The sequence below is a fragment of the Brassica rapa genome, chromosome A04 (assembly GCF_000309985.2).
Source record: "Brassica rapa cultivar Chiifu-401-42 chromosome A04, CAAS_Brap_v3.01, whole genome shotgun sequence".
NCBI lineage: Eukaryota > Viridiplantae > Streptophyta > Magnoliopsida > Brassicales > Brassicaceae > Brassica > Brassica rapa.
In genome coordinates, this window is record NC_024798.2 from 3605169 (window position 1) to 3620310 (window position 15142).

General features: G+C 36.8%; 3 protein-coding genes across 5 annotated transcripts; all 3 read left to right on the forward strand.

Annotated features, from left to right (window-relative positions):
* The first annotated feature begins 78 nt into the window (after positions 1-78).
* LOC103863238 (floral homeotic protein APETALA 3) lies at positions 79-2267 on the forward strand. 2 transcript variants are annotated; one of them, XM_009140998.3, is made up of 7 exons: positions 85-332; positions 473-539; positions 628-689; positions 788-887; positions 1088-1129; positions 1614-1658; positions 1862-2267. In XM_009140998.3, exons 1-7 carry the CDS (start codon positions 145-147, stop codon positions 2030-2032), a joined length of 675 nt encoding a protein of 224 aa, XP_009139246.1. In that variant the 5' UTR covers positions 85-144; the 3' UTR covers positions 2033-2267. The 2 variants fall into 2 exon arrangements, with proteins under 2 accessions (XP_033146398.1, XP_009139246.1); XM_033290507.1 differs by lacking the exon at positions 1088-1129 and having other exon boundaries at positions 79-332.
* Positions 2268-3517: 1250 nt separating this feature from the next.
* LOC103863239 (vesicle-associated membrane protein 727) lies at positions 3518-5979 on the forward strand. Its single transcript, XM_009140999.3, has 5 exons — positions 3518-3675; positions 3917-4156; positions 4278-4476; positions 4550-4670; positions 5564-5979. Exons 2-5 carry the CDS (start codon positions 3961-3963, stop codon positions 5774-5776), a joined length of 729 nt encoding a protein of 242 aa, XP_009139247.2. The 5' UTR covers positions 3518-3675; positions 3917-3960; the 3' UTR covers positions 5777-5979.
* Positions 5980-7786: 1807 nt separating this feature from the next.
* Positions 7787-14944, forward strand: LOC103863240. 2 transcript variants are annotated; one of them, XM_033290008.1, is made up of 4 exons: positions 7787-9392; positions 9535-9686; positions 9778-10153; positions 14875-14944. In XM_033290008.1, the coding sequence occupies exons 1-3, from the start codon at positions 8825-8827 to the stop codon at positions 10036-10038; spliced, it is 981 nt and encodes a 326-aa protein (XP_033145899.1). In that variant the 5' UTR covers positions 7787-8824; the 3' UTR covers positions 10039-10153; positions 14875-14944. The 2 variants fall into 2 exon arrangements, with proteins under 2 accessions (XP_033145899.1, XP_009139249.1); XM_009141001.3 differs by lacking the exon at positions 14875-14944 and having other exon boundaries at positions 8825-9392; positions 9778-10158.
* Positions 14945-15142: the final 198 nt, after the last annotated feature.

Here is a 15142-nt window from a genome sequence, read left to right on the forward strand (position 1 = left end):
CCTTTTTATATAGTAAGTCTAGTGGGTCCTTTGCTTTTTCTTTTCTTTTCTCTTTCACTTCTCTCTTCTTCTTATTATAATCTCTTTGTCCTCTTCCCCAAATCTCTTCAACAAAATATCAAAAACTAAATAGAGAGAGGAAAAATGGCGAGAGGGAAGATCCAGATCAAGAGGATAGAGAACCAGACAAACCGACAAGTGACGTATTCCAAGAGAAGAAATGGTTTGTTCAAGAAAGCTCACGAGCTCACGGTTTTGTGTGACGCTAGGGTTTCGATTATCATGTTCTCTAGTTCCAACAAGCTTCATGAGTTTATCAGCCCTAACACCACGTAGAGAATATCTATCTTAAACACCACTCTTATATATATATATATATATATATATATATATATATATATATATATAAATATTTCTTTTCTTTTCTTATAGTTAACTACTTTTTAATTTGTGTGGTCTTGTTGGTTTATAGAACGAAGGAGATCATAGATCTGTACCAAACAGTTTCTGATGTTGATGTTTGGAGTGCTCACTATGAGGTTCTTTTCTTCTTCTTAGATCCTCTTATTCTTGTTCTTGATATGTGTTTCTTGATGGTTTGGTGAAATTGGTGAGTCTTTGTTGTAGAGAATGCAAGAAACCAAGAGGAAATTATTGGAGACAAATAGAAATCTTCGGACTCAGATTAAGTATTTGTTTCCTGTTCTCTTCTCCCATATCTCTCTCTTTAAACTTAAAAAATTACGAAATTACGAAATACTAACAAACTTTGGTTTATTAATTGTAGACAGAGGCTAGGTGAGTGTTTAGACGAGCTTGATATTCAGGAGCTGCGTAGTCTTGAGGAAGAAATGGAAAACACTTTCAAACTCGTTCGCGAGCGCAAGGTATCATCATATTTTGCCCTTATCTAGGGTTTTAATTAACATCTTTTTCAGTTTCTGGTTTTCAATTTTTTGGAGTTAATTATAATCAGTAGACTTTTGTTGTATTAATTTGTACTAACAAGGCAAACATTTAGTTTACTGCTAGCGAATATATGTGAGATTTTTTTTTATTAATCGATATATATATGTTAATTGAACAGTTTAAATCACTTGGGAACCAAATCGAGACCACCAAGAAAAAGGTCACAACTTCTTTCTTCACTCACTTCTACAATTTATCATATTATTTGTCACAATTATTCCGTATCATCTGAATCTATGCACTATTAAAACTGTTGATAGTGTTTTTTTCCTATGACACTATATAATTAAACCTACCTGTCATTATTTGGGCACCCGACTTTTTCAAGCATAACTATGTAATCCGTTACTTCTAATAATTAGTAGCTCTTTTAGTGAAGTATTCAGTATCTTGTTTTGGAAACTGTCGGATTATAGTTAAGGTAATGGATAAAAGGACAAACCTAAGTGTAAATTATAGTGATGTCATAAAAGCTAAACGAAAGTAAAATGGATTAGACAAGGTAATGGATAAAAGGACAAACCAAGTGTAAATTATAGTGATGTCATGATAAAAGCTAAACGAAAGTAAAATGGATTAGACAGTTAAGAGTCTTAATCATTTCAGTCTCTTCACAGTTTCTCTTGTGGTTTCTTCAATTGCAGAACAAGAGTCAACAAGACATACAAAAGAATCTCATACATGAGCTGGTACCGTCTCTTGTTTCGCTCTTTTTGTTTTCCTTACAATTTTTAGGCACAACACAAGCATGTAACAATTAAAAGGATAAAAACGTGTGGAGATGGAGTTTGTCAAATAACAAGCATGTCATGTCACTTAGAGTAAACAATGTTGGATGTTGAATATGGCTTTTAATTCTCATTAATATCTTATAATCTCTTCGGTGAAACAGGAACTAAGAGCAGAAGATCCTCATTATGGACTAGTAGAAAATGGAGGAGACTACGATTCAGTTCTTGGATATCAACTTCGCTTCCATCAGAACCATCACCACCATTACCCCAACCATGCCCTTCATGCAGCATCTGCCTCTGATATCATTACCTTCCACCTTCTTGAATAACTAAGGGTTTGAAGGTTGCTGGTGATGTCATTATCTATCTATTTAATAAAATAAATACTTAAAAGCGTAAGGCTGGTTCTACTGAAACCTTAAACGGTCATGTTTCTTAATTATGTATTTTCTTAAACCTTAAGAATTAAGGATTGTGTGATCAGTAGCTTGCTGCTTTAACTTCTTGTGGATTGAATGTGTTTCAACACTACGTATGATAATATATTTGACGGTTTCCTACTGATATCATCGTATGAAACCCTTCTCTTTGTCTAAGATTCCTTTGTCATTCTCTCTATATGCATGCTTGAGATTTAGCCTCCTTTATGTATTGCTTGCGTACCCAAAACTCAAGGGCAATTGTTTTATGGATACACATCCAGACATCCTCCAACTATAATCTGAAGCCTTTTATGATTCCCCTACTTGTATTATAAGTATATATAACTAGATGTTTTGTCCGCACATGCGGACTTAATCGTTTTACAAATATATATTAGTTTATATTTTATTAATTCAAAAATCAGCATGATAACTTATTATTTATGTTTTCAAAAACATTAAATCAAACATCAAATTATATATATATATATGACATAAATTTAAATAAAATATATATGTTTATTATTGTGCTGAAATTTTAAAAGAAAACATTCACATATTAAAAATATTTTAGTAAATATATTTATACAAATTTAGTTGATTAATATTTAATTATAAATTTTTATTTGTTATTTTTTAACTTTTATAATTGAAAAAACAAATTTTAAGATAACAACATAATATATAAGAATTATTTTTTTTTAAAAAATAATATTATTAATAAAAATTCGTTTTAATTATATTTATAACTGAAAAATATGTTTTAAGATAACAACACAATGTAAAAATTATCTTTTTAAAAAAAATAATATTATTATAAATAAAAATTCATTTTGATTATATAGTTAATTATAGATAAATTCATTAAAGGTAGTATATATATTAATCGCTCTAACTTTTAACGTGAGAACTCCGTTGCTAAAAAAAATTTCGCAAATAATAGTATAGATTTGTATATTTTAAAAGTGAGACCATTCTACGAAAGACCATTCTAAAAAATGATACAATTTTGTAGTTTGGCTGTGCAGTCTTTGAACTTCTACCGCTATTTAAGGTTCATTTACTTGTTTAAGTTTTTACTTCAACTTAAGTAGTTAACCGAATTAGTTAATAAGGTTGTAAAAAGAAGCCAAGAAAACAAAAGAAAAAGGAGAAAGAGGCCAAGACATTGATTGTTCAGAAGCAACGAGTAAAAGCCCTCAAATGAAATACTAGGCGATGAAGTTGGGCTTGTTTGATACTCAATTTAATGCATTTAATGATCTAAAATAAACCCAAAATTTCAAAATAGTAGTAGCACTTGAAAGTAAACCGAAAATAGACAATTATGGTTTATTTAGTTTAAAACCGTATATCTATAATATCTAAACCGTAACGAGCAATAACAAATATCGTTTTAACCGAAAAATAACCAAGAACCGGGACCGATAAACCGAAAATCAGCATCAAGTAAATGTGATATCGTCCGTCTCTGAGAAAGTGAGAAGAGAGCACGCACATCATCTCTTTGCTTTCATCATCTCCTTCATCACCAAGCCAAGTCTCTCAAGGTACTCTCTCTCTCTCTTCCTTGCTCAATTTCCTCTTCTCTTTTCATTGATTGCTTTGTCTCCATACTCTCCTCCCGGAGCTCCGATCTTTAAATTGCGAGCATCCGATCATTTTCTCCGGTTCCGAATCGGAGATTATCAATACCATCAGTAACCTAGTCTCTCCGATTTAGCGATTCACTGTTAATCATCTTCGTGCTCGTGTGTTTTAGGGATTTGATTGTGATTCCATATATGTTAGGTATCGCAATCCAGATCTGATCGGTTGACTTGTACTCTAGAGAAATGAGTCAGCAGAAAGGATTGATTTACAGCTTCGTAGCCAAAGGAACCGTCGTTTTAGCGGAGCATACTCCTTACTCAGGAAACTTTAGCACCATTGCTGTTCAGTGTCTCCAGAAGCTTCCCAAAAATAGCAGCAAGTATACTTACTCTTGCGATGGCCACACCTTCAATTTCCTTGTCGAAAACAATGGTTTCGGTGAGATTTATTTATCTATTTATTCATTAGCCTTTCTATATTATATTCAGTGCTCGTTAGTTTGTTAGTTAGTTGAAGCTTCGGTTTTTTCAGTTCCTTGATTGTGTGTATATGTATGTAGTGTTTCTTGTGGTTGCTGATGAGTCCACTGGAAGAAGTGTTCCTTTCGTGTTCCTTGAGCGGGTTAAGGAAGATTTCAAGAAGCGGTATGAGGCGAGTATAAAGAACGATGAGCCGCACCCTCTTGCAGATGATGATGAAGACGATGATTTGTTTGGGGATCGGTTTAGCATTGCGTACAATCTTGACAGGGAGTTCGGGTCTGTCTCTAACCATTGTTTTCATTGTTTCCATTGCGAGAGAGTTCTCAGTGTTTTTTTCCCTGTCAAACAGGCCTATACTTAAGGAGCATATGCAGTATTGTATGAGCCATCCTGAAGAGATGAGCAAACTTTCAAAGTTGAAGGCCCAAATTAATGATGTCAAGGGGATCATGATGGACAACATTGAGAAGGTACGATTTTGGAGACATTTAATTAACAGTTGCACACCACTCCTGTATTTTTGGCTTGATTTGATAGGAATTTTATCTGCAAGGTATAAACACATGGTTTTTACAGAAAATGAAAAAAAAAACATTGTAGAGAAGGATACTAAACAAGTCATCACTTCTAGAAGAGCTATTTGATATCAACAGACTGGTTTATTTTTTTCATGGTAGTTGTGCTGATAAAATTATCGAATGTTTTTCTTGCAACAGTTCGTCATTTGTCTATATTTAGTGGGGTATATTCTGTGCTGATTACTCTGTTATATCTCCATAGGCCAATTGATGTTAGATCTGTGATGTGCTGAGTCTGTTAGAAATTAAGAAGTTGCATGCAGCTAACAAGTCTTGGATTGCTGTTATGCCTTCGGACCAGCTGAAAGTTTGTTAGACTAGGGAAAATGGTATTCTGTGATGGTCTATTATGAATGCGTATCTTTTAGCTCATCAGTATTAGCAATGATGAGTCATATAGTTCTGGTAGGAATGTATGCAATGGGGAAGTCTAAAAGATATGCTAAATGGGATTATTACATGAACTCCCCCGCTTCTCACCACAGGAATTAATTGTACTATAGTGATGACACAACTCATAATATTATCATATGTCGCTTTTCACTATGGATCATGTTTCTATTTACCTGAAGTTTAAGGTATAAATATGCTATAAACAAAGGAACTGCAGTTATGGGAATGAAATCCAGTTTTTTCGTGTTGGAAAAGGTTAGGCAAACTGGACCTAGGACCATTTAGTATAAACAAAATGAGAATTTTTCAGAGTATGCCAGTAGGTGCTGATTCTGAGAAATGATGAGGCGATACAGCTCTTTTTGATGATTCTCTTGTTGATACTGTTTCAGGTTCTAGACAGAGGAGAGAAGATAGAACTGCTGGTAGACAAAACAGAGAACCTACAGTTCCAAGCGGATAGCTTCCAAAGACAAGGGAGGCAGCTAAGAAGGAAGATGTGGATACAGAGCCTGCAGATGAAGCTGATGGTGGGAGGTGCTATTTTGTCCTTTATTCTCATCGTTTGGGTTGTTGCTTGTGGTGGTTTTAAATGCTCGTCATGATGTTTTGCTCTCGTTTGTTTCTGTTTGATCGTCACCACCTTGTTTTCACACGTAAAACGCATGCTCATGTTTGTACATGTTGGAACTTATAATAACATATCATGATCATCACTCCCACAAGCTTATCTATAATGCTATATATGCACACGCAAAAATAGATCAAGTTTCTGGTGTGTGCTTGCTTTCAGTGATTCTTAAATTTAGTTCTTCGAAATTCCTGTTCTTATTATTACCTTGTTTATACAGTTCATGACTTCTTTTTTGCATTTGCATAAATTCATTAGAAAAACTCTGGAGTTTTGAGAAAAATTAATATTAAAAATATCGACGTATCTTAGAATCAAAGAAATCCAAAAATACATTTAAATATGTCAAAAACCAAGATAAGTGATTTAGATTACCTTTAAATCTGTGGAAGATGAAGCAAAGATCAAAAGGGGAAGCGTAAAGGCGAGTTAAGTAGGGGCAAAGATCACATGGGGCAGAACACAAAGTCATTCGCCGTGGCCATGAGCATGACACTTGTTTCTCGTTTGTGAAGCGGATAATGGAATCAAATTTTCTTTCTTTCTTTCTTTGACATCGGAATCAAATTATTATTGTCTCCACTATTATTTTATTTCCTTTCTTTCTTTTTTTCTTTGCCCGGCGCTTAGACACTTGCCTAACCACTAATCCCCTAAAAACATTTAATTACCCTCTAACTAGTTGATGTCCCGCATCTTGTTAGGATTGATATATCTATATACTTAACAATTTTTAATTATAATATTTATTTTTATAAAATAATAAAAATAAATTAGATACACAATTTAATAATTAAATTAGGAAATTTGTATTTGAAATTATATACATGTATTATTTGGACTGAAAAGAAATCATGTGGTACTGGAAAGGATTATAAAAAATCATAACTATAAAACATTAATAAAATAACAATAGTGTAGGAGTGTTCAATCTAGTAAAATCGAACCATTTAAAACCGAACCAAACCAAAATAGGGAAAAAGGTCTTGATTTGGTAGTACAGAGTAAACTGAACGGATGCTATTTTTAAAAGACCGCAGTATATGGATATGGTTAAGTATATTAAGCGATCAAACCGAATAAACCAAAGAAACGGGCTAATTCAGATATATTAAAATACTTATATATAAAATTTGTATTTCATCAATATTTCCTATATAAATCAAAGAAATGGCTATAATAGTAGTCATTAAAATCATAAATTAATATAAAATAAAAGTAATGATTATATTATCAGTAGATATTGTTAATATATATTTATTAATTAAATATCCTAAATATCATGATAATTATATATTAAAATATATTTTTAAAAATAATAGTATATATATATCAGTAGAATAGTTTAATGTTTATTAATTATCTTTAATATCATGATAAATATATATATTTTTAAATAAAATTTTAAATAATAATATTAATTAAACTAATGATTTATTCTAAAATTATGAAAAAAGACAAGTAAGCAAATTAACTAAAATCATGAAAAAATGATAAGTAAGCAAAATTTTAAATAATAATATTAATTAAACTAATGATTTATCTTAAAATCATGGAAAAAGTGATAAGTAAGCAAATTAACTAAAATCATGGAAAAGATGACAAGTAAGAAAATTCACTTTTCAAATAATAGTATAGATAATATTTTGACATTGAAATAAATACATTATAAACATTATATTAAAAATTAGACATTGGTCTACTTGGCTAATGACAATGAGAAAAAACATTATTCTCTTCCTTTCATATTAAACAACGTTGTTGTAAAGTAAAATTTTCGTTACAAAATAAATGTCGTTTTACGGTTTCAATGTAATTTTTATCTCACATAATTTTTAAGAAAAATATAAAAGCAATAGAATTCTAATAGTTAAATAAGGACAAAACTGAAAATTTAACATAATTTTAATTAGTTTGGAAAACTTCAAACAATATTCTAAATTAGAACACATCTTTTCTAGAATCAATGTACATGTAAGAGTGGGTGCAAACTGAATACTTACTTTTTGTGTGTACTTGATATTTGCTTTACCTTGAACGAGTATTTTTGGACTTGTATGGTATTTGACCTAACTTGTTATTTCGAGTATCTGTCCAAAAATATGTTATTTGCAAGTCACTTGCTTCGTTCGATTATGTTTCTACTTGTAAATACATATGAAATATTTGGATGTATTTCCAAGTTTTTAAAAATTACTTGCTATATAATATTCTATCAAAGAAGGTTATAAAAATTTGTTATGTTTATTCGACTTGGAAAAAACATAAGTTTTACGTCAAATAAAATATCTGTACCTATTATTAAAAAGAAGAAGGAACAAATACATTAACATTTTGATATGAAAGTATCGTTTACTTTTTTCAACAAAGAAATATCTTTTTAAGGCTATTTTTTTTCAATCACAAAACAAGTAACTAATATCAAGACAAGTCACTATTTTTTTTTGCGATACTTGTTATTTGACTTATACTTGTAAGTAGCAAAATTTAACTATTTGATATTTAACTTAATAAGGCCGAGTACCTAAAAACCAGAGTGTGTACGGATCAAATAACGGTATAAAGTAAATAATGAGTATTTTGTGTAATGGGGTATAAGGCAAGTAGTGAGTATTTTGTGTCCAGCTATTTTTAGCTGCATATCTCAACATTAGTTACAGAGGATCCCACAAAATTGATAACTAGATACTATGTTCCAGTTTTAAATTAATTACGAAGATCTCTTTATCCATTATAAAAGGGAAAATTCGTTGGCACTAACGTAATTGTCGTCTAGTCTCGACGACCTTGACTGTAAATCCCTCAAAGTCCCAAATAGTCAGTAAATCCAAATCTCAAATAAAATCTAATTAAATTAAATTATGATGAACACTAATGTTTCCTAAGCTTTTGGGGTTTGATAATGGCGTGACACCTTTTATCTTCTTTTCAACAAATCTCATCTTCTCTTCTCACTCCAATCGCTTGCTTGCTGCTCACTCCATCCCTTAGATTCTACAATTCCTTTCATACGACAGAGAAAATGGGAAACTGCTTCCCCAATTCCTCTACCAAATCCACGTCTGAGATCTCTCCGGCGACGGCGAAACCTACCTCCGCCGTCACCGTGAAACTCTCCGGACCGCCGAACAGCCTCGCAACTTCTTACCTCCGCTTCGCTCTCCTCCACAAGAAAGTACACCTCCGCTTCGTCCCCTCAGAAGACGAGAAGCCGACAATCCACGTCGGAGCAGAGACGGTGTCGGGATCTCAGGAGGTTCTGCTCCGTTACATCGAGGACAAGTTCCCCGAGCCGAGGCTAATGCTCTGGAAGTTCAACCTGGAAGGCTTCGACGAGGCGACGCCGCCGATAGTGAAGATGATTTGGCTTCAGCACAGGAGCATGCTGTGGCATATGGAGAGGATGGTGAGGTGGTCGGAGGATCTAGCGGCACGTGGAGGGAGGAGAGCCGTTGATCCGTCGGTGGGGACGCCGAAGATGGAGATTAGGAAGTTCGCTAAGAGCTATGGGGAGTTGCATGAGCTGATGGTTGAGCATGCTCAGATGGAAGAGAGGATTCTTTTTCCTGTTCTTGAATCGGTTGATCGAGGTAATTAAGAGATTTTAGGGTTTTTGATTTTGGGTGTGACTGGTAACCATCCTAGGAACAGTAAAAACGATAGGAAAATAATGAATATGAATAATTAATTATAATTGTTTAAAGGTTTGATTTTTTTATTTTTTTTTTATAGGGATGTGTAAAAGTGCGAATGAAGAACATGGGAGAGAGTTACCGATGATGAATGGTATCAAAGAATATATTAAATCTATTGGGGTGATGATGGACTCTGGGGTCTGTTCTGAGGAACTCTTTAGTCTTGCTTCTCGTTTCAAATCATTACAGGTAACAGAACGGTAACAAATCTTGTGTTCTTGTAATGAAGTGAGAGCAATATTGTTGACACTTATATGAGGTTGTTGTTTTTTTTAAACAGATGATGTGTAAAGCACATTTTGAAGAGGAAGAGAAAGATTTGCTACCGATGGTGGAAGCTGCGGAGATGGGGAAAGGTAAGCAGAAGAAGCTGATGAATCAAAGCTTGGAGCTTATGAGAGGGACTCACTCTAACGTCTGTGATTTTCTACTCCAAGGTCTCACTCCTCAAGAAGCTATGCAGTATCTTGACTTGCTCATGAATTTTGCTGATCCTAACTTTATCTCATCTTTTATCTGCCAACAAGACATTGCTGGCTGATTTTTTTTTTCTTCTGGCTCAAATTGTGAAAACTGGTTATTGTTCGGTGAAGTGAGTTTGGTGTAAATATAGACAGATTATGCATCAGGCTGCTTAGGGGAAATCATGACTACACATATAGATTGAATGTATTACTTAATTATTACTTAGAGGAATTTACAATATATAGAGTTATACAAACGTGAAGAGAAAGCTAGAAGTTAATGGAGAATATACAACTTTACAAATATGTATCTATGGGATCTCCTTTCCTTATCATACCCCCTCAAGCTGGAGGGACTTGTGTAACTCCAAGCTTGATTCTTGTCAGCTGGAAGTGTTGTCGTGGCAGAGGTTTGGTGAGAGCATCAGCAAGTTGATCCCGAGTAGTGACATGAGAGACTCGTAGAACACCAGCTTGTATTTGAGTCCGGACAAAGTGATAGTCTAAGGCGATGTGTTTCATTCGAGAATGAAAAACCGGGTTGGCACAGAGATATGTGGCTCCAATATTGTCACAATACACAACTGGGACTGCAGGTGGTTTGTAACCAAGCTCTGTTAGTAGTGAAATGATCCAGTTCATCTCTGAGGTGATGTTAGCTACAGCTCGATACTCAGCTTCTGTGGACGAGCGGGCGACACCATTTTGCTTCTTTGATGACCAAGAAATAGGGTTACTGCCAAGGTAGACAACGTAGGCATTAGTTGATACGTAATCATGCGTATCTCCTGCCCAGTCTGCATCGCTGAAGCCATGTAGTGTCATAGGTGAATGTCGCTGGAGGAAAAGACCGTGAGAAGGTGTTCCAGCTAGATAACGAAGAACTCGCTTTGCTCCTTGCCAATGTTCATATGTAGGCTTGTGCATGAATTGAGATAAACGGTTGACAGCATACGTGATATCCGGTCTTGTGAAGGAAAGATATTGTAAGCTTCCTACCACTGAGCGATATTGGCTTGGGTCTTGAAGAGGAATACCACTGGCCAGTGTGAGCTTAGGAGAGGATGGCAGATGAGTAGAGACCTGCTTAGCCTCAGTCATGTTGTTTTTGGCGAGAAGATCAAGGATGTATCTGCGCTGCATCAGATGGAGACCTTTCTTGGTTCGAGTTGCTTCAATACCAAGGAAGTAATGAAGGTCTGTTGGGTCTTTGATGTAGAAACGATCAGCAAGGGAGTGGAGGACTCTTGCAATGACGTTATTGTCGTTTCCTGTGACTAAAATATCATCAACATAGACTAGTACATAGGTGTTTGAGGTACCAGTCCGTCTGATGAATAAGGATGTATCGGCAGCAGAATTTGTGAAGCCACCATGGAGAAGATGTTGTTTCAGAGATTGATACCAGGCACGGGGAGCCTGCTTGAGACCGTAGATTGGCTTGTTGAGGCGACAGACGTAATCTGGTTTATCTGGATCAATGAATCCTGGGGGCTGAGACATGAATACTTCTTCTTGGAGATCACCTTGTAAAAAGGCGTTATTAACATCGAGTTGCTTCACAGCCCAGTTCTTCTTGACAGCTATATCAAGAACCATACGTATCGTTGTTGACTTAATCACCGGACTAAAAGTTTCAGCATAATCAATCCCATACCGTTGATTGAAGCCACGAGCAACTAACCGTCCTTTGCGGCGATCAACTTCACCATTAGGCAAGTACTTTGTTGTAAATATCCATCGGCAAGAGACCAAGTTTTGTGTTGGGTGAGGAGGAACAAGATCCCAAGTCCTGTTCTGCATCATCGCATCAAACTCAGTAGTAGCTGCTGGACACCAACGTTTATCCTTGAGAGCTTGTTGAATGGTGCATGGTTCGCAGGCTGGTGATTTGAGGAGAGAAGCAGTGAGAGTAAGCTTCTTTATTGGTTTGATGATATTATTCTTGGAACGAGTCTGCATCCGATGATGATTTGGTGGTGGAGAAGACGAGGGTTGGTGCGGGATGTCATTATTTTGAGTTTGGGTTTGAGTAGTCGGAAGAGATTGTGTGGGCTGAGTATTAGGTGGAAGTGTAGTTGTTGGACTAGGATTGATAGGAATTTGAATTTGGCCTGGTGGAGAAGTGGGTAATATTGGTTGGGCTTCGGCGGAGGGTTGGTTTGGCTGGGCCGTGGGTTGCGGCCCATTTTGTGGTGTTGGTTGTGGCTGGGCCGTGGGTTGCGGCCCATTTTGGAGTGGAGCAGTGGGCTCAGAATTATGAGAGGAAGAAGAAGAAGTCGAGAGAGGGAGAGAGGGCAATACCTGAGGATTTGTTGTCGGAGTCGTCGATGGTGGCGGTTGAGACTGGTGAGGATCCGAGCACGGGGGAGGGACGACGGTGTATGGTGGGAACGCTGATGTTGATGGTGGATCAACGGGAGGTGTTGCAGAGACGGAGGGTTGGGTTCGATTTTGAAAAGGGAAACTCTCTTCATCAAATGTCACATGACGGGATGTGTAGAGGCGAGCAGCATCGACATCTAAGCAATAATAGGCACTTTGTGTCGTCGAGTATCCAAGGAAGACGCACTGTTGAGATCGATTGTCAAGCTTATGTTTGGTGTAGGGTCTCAACCATGGGTAGCAAGCACAACCAAAGATGCGTAGTTTGTCGTAGGTGGGTGCATCACCAAAGAGCTTTTCATACGGTGTCTTGAGATCAAGAACAGGCGTTGGAAGTCGGTTGATCGTATAGACAGCTGCGGCAAAAGCATAAGGCCACAACTCTTTCGGCACAGAAGCTTTGGAGAGCATCGTTAGTCATGTTTCTACAATATGGCGGTGCTTTCTTTCTGATACGCCATTGTGCTCCGGTGTGTGGAGAGGAGACGTGAGATGCGTAATTCCATTTGCGGCGAGGTATGTCTTTAACACCATAAACTCTCCTCCATTATCAGTAAAAAATGTTCCAATTTTCTGTTGAAAACGATTTTCTACCAGACATTTAAACGCTATGAAGACTTCCTTAACATCTGACTTCTTTTTGATTGGATACATCCAGGTATAGCGGGAGTAATGGTCGACGATAACAAGGTAATATTTGAAGTTATCTTTAGAGAGGATAGGAGATGTCCATACATCACTGAATAAGAGTTCAAGGGGTCGGGTTGATTTTAGACTTGATTTTGAGAAGGGTAGTTTGTGGCTTTTGTTTAGAAGACAATGAGAACAAGGAGATAAATTTTTATTAAAAGAGGAAACTGGCAAATTGTAATGAGAAACAACAGTGTTTAAGATAGATAGGGAGGGATGTCCTAATCTTGAGTGCCAATAGGTTAAGGTGGTTTTAGGACTTGGGGAAGAAAACATAGCAGTAGGTGGTGGTTTCGGAATTGACCACTCATAGAGCTCATCTTTAGTTCTGCCTTGGAGTAATAGGTCCCCCGTGCTGAGATCCTTCACCTGGAATGAGGCAGGGAAAAATTCGACAGAAACTTGATTAGAGTTACATAGTCGATAAACTGATATAAGGTTTTTGTGAATATTAGGAACACATAGAACTTTATGTAAAGCAAGAGGTCTAGTGTTAGAGGGTAGGAATGATGAACCCGTATGAGAAATGGAGAGACCGGTACCATCAGCTATCTGCACATCATCATTTCCATGAAATGGCTGATGTAGTGACAGATTTTGCAGGTCAGAGGTGAGGTGGTGTGTAGCCCCACTGTCAAGGAGCCAGTTGTCTGGTGCGTAGGAGGATGCGCCAGCAAAGTTTGCCCGTGGCTGCCAAGGTTTGAACGGGTTGAGCTGAGTCTGTGCGTTCGAGTGCTGCGTGAGAAGCTGAGGACACCTTTTTGCGGAATGTCCTTGAACAGCGCAGATTTGGCACCGGCCAAGGTATGGTTTTGGAGACCGGTTGTCTTGCCTTGCTGGTGACTGAAAGTTGTTGTGATTCTTGTAGTTGTTGTTGTTGTTGTAGCGCTGGCGATTGTTGTAGTTGTTGTTGTTTCCATGCTGCTGAGCCATGTTTGCAGTCGCAGGAACGGGAGAAGAGACGGTGTCAGGGGCAGCTAGCAACTTAGCTTCATGATTCAAGAGTTTCTCTTGAAGTTCAGTTATTGTTGGTGGTGCATCGCGACCTTCGATCTGATCTACAACGGTCTTATAGTCTTCAGGGAGACCATCAAGTATCAGATCAATCTGATCCTCATGATCAACAGCCTTCCCAAGGATGGCAAGCTGATCCAAACGAGCAATATGCCCTTGGAGGTAAATGTCAATCGTCTTATTCTCCTTCTTCCAGTTCTTAAGTTGAGTTTTGAGCTGCTTGATGTGTCCTCTGCTGGGCTTGGCATAGGTGAAGGACAGAGTGTTCCAAACTTCATATGCTGTGGTGGCACGAGAGACAATGGGCTGAACAGCAAAAGAGAGAGCCCCGATCAGTGCGCTGTAAATAAGCTGATCCTGTCGCTTCCACACGGTGTATGCCGGATTAACGGAGACTTCGGCATCAGTGGTGATTGTTTGAGACGGAATGGTGAGAGATCCGTCAAGATGGCCAATCAGGCCGTAGCCATCAAGCAAGGCACGGACTTGGAGGCTCCACATCAGGTAATTGGTTGCTGTGAGCTTAGAGACATTAGTCATGTTAATGTTGAGAAGTTTTTGGGTGGGGTTTTCAATGGTGATAGTCTCGACAGGGGAGTTGTTTTCAGATGAAGACATGGCGGCTGTTAAGAAAGAAAAAGGATTTTAGGTTTGCTAGGTATCGTTAGAGCTCTGATACCATATAGATTGAATGTATTACTTTATTACTTAGGGGAATTTACAATATATAGAGTTATACAAACGTGAAGAGAAAGCTAGAAGTTAATGGAGAATATACAACTTTACAAATATGTATCTATGGGATCTCCTTTCCTTATCAACACATGTTACTATTCAACAACGTTAATTTGATTTTAATCCTGTTTATTGCTAAGAGCTGAAACTGATTGATGATTCTTGTCTGTTTAAAGAGATTGGTTGTCGGTTACTCAAAACAGTAAAGCTTTTTCTTATTACGTCATGTATTATGTCTCAAGACTTGTCACCGAGAAAACAGGGTAACACAAAAAGTAGAAAAAACAGACAAAAACTTACTACAAAAGAGCAACGGTCTGTCTTAAGGAAGTATGATATCATTCTTGCAGAGGCTTC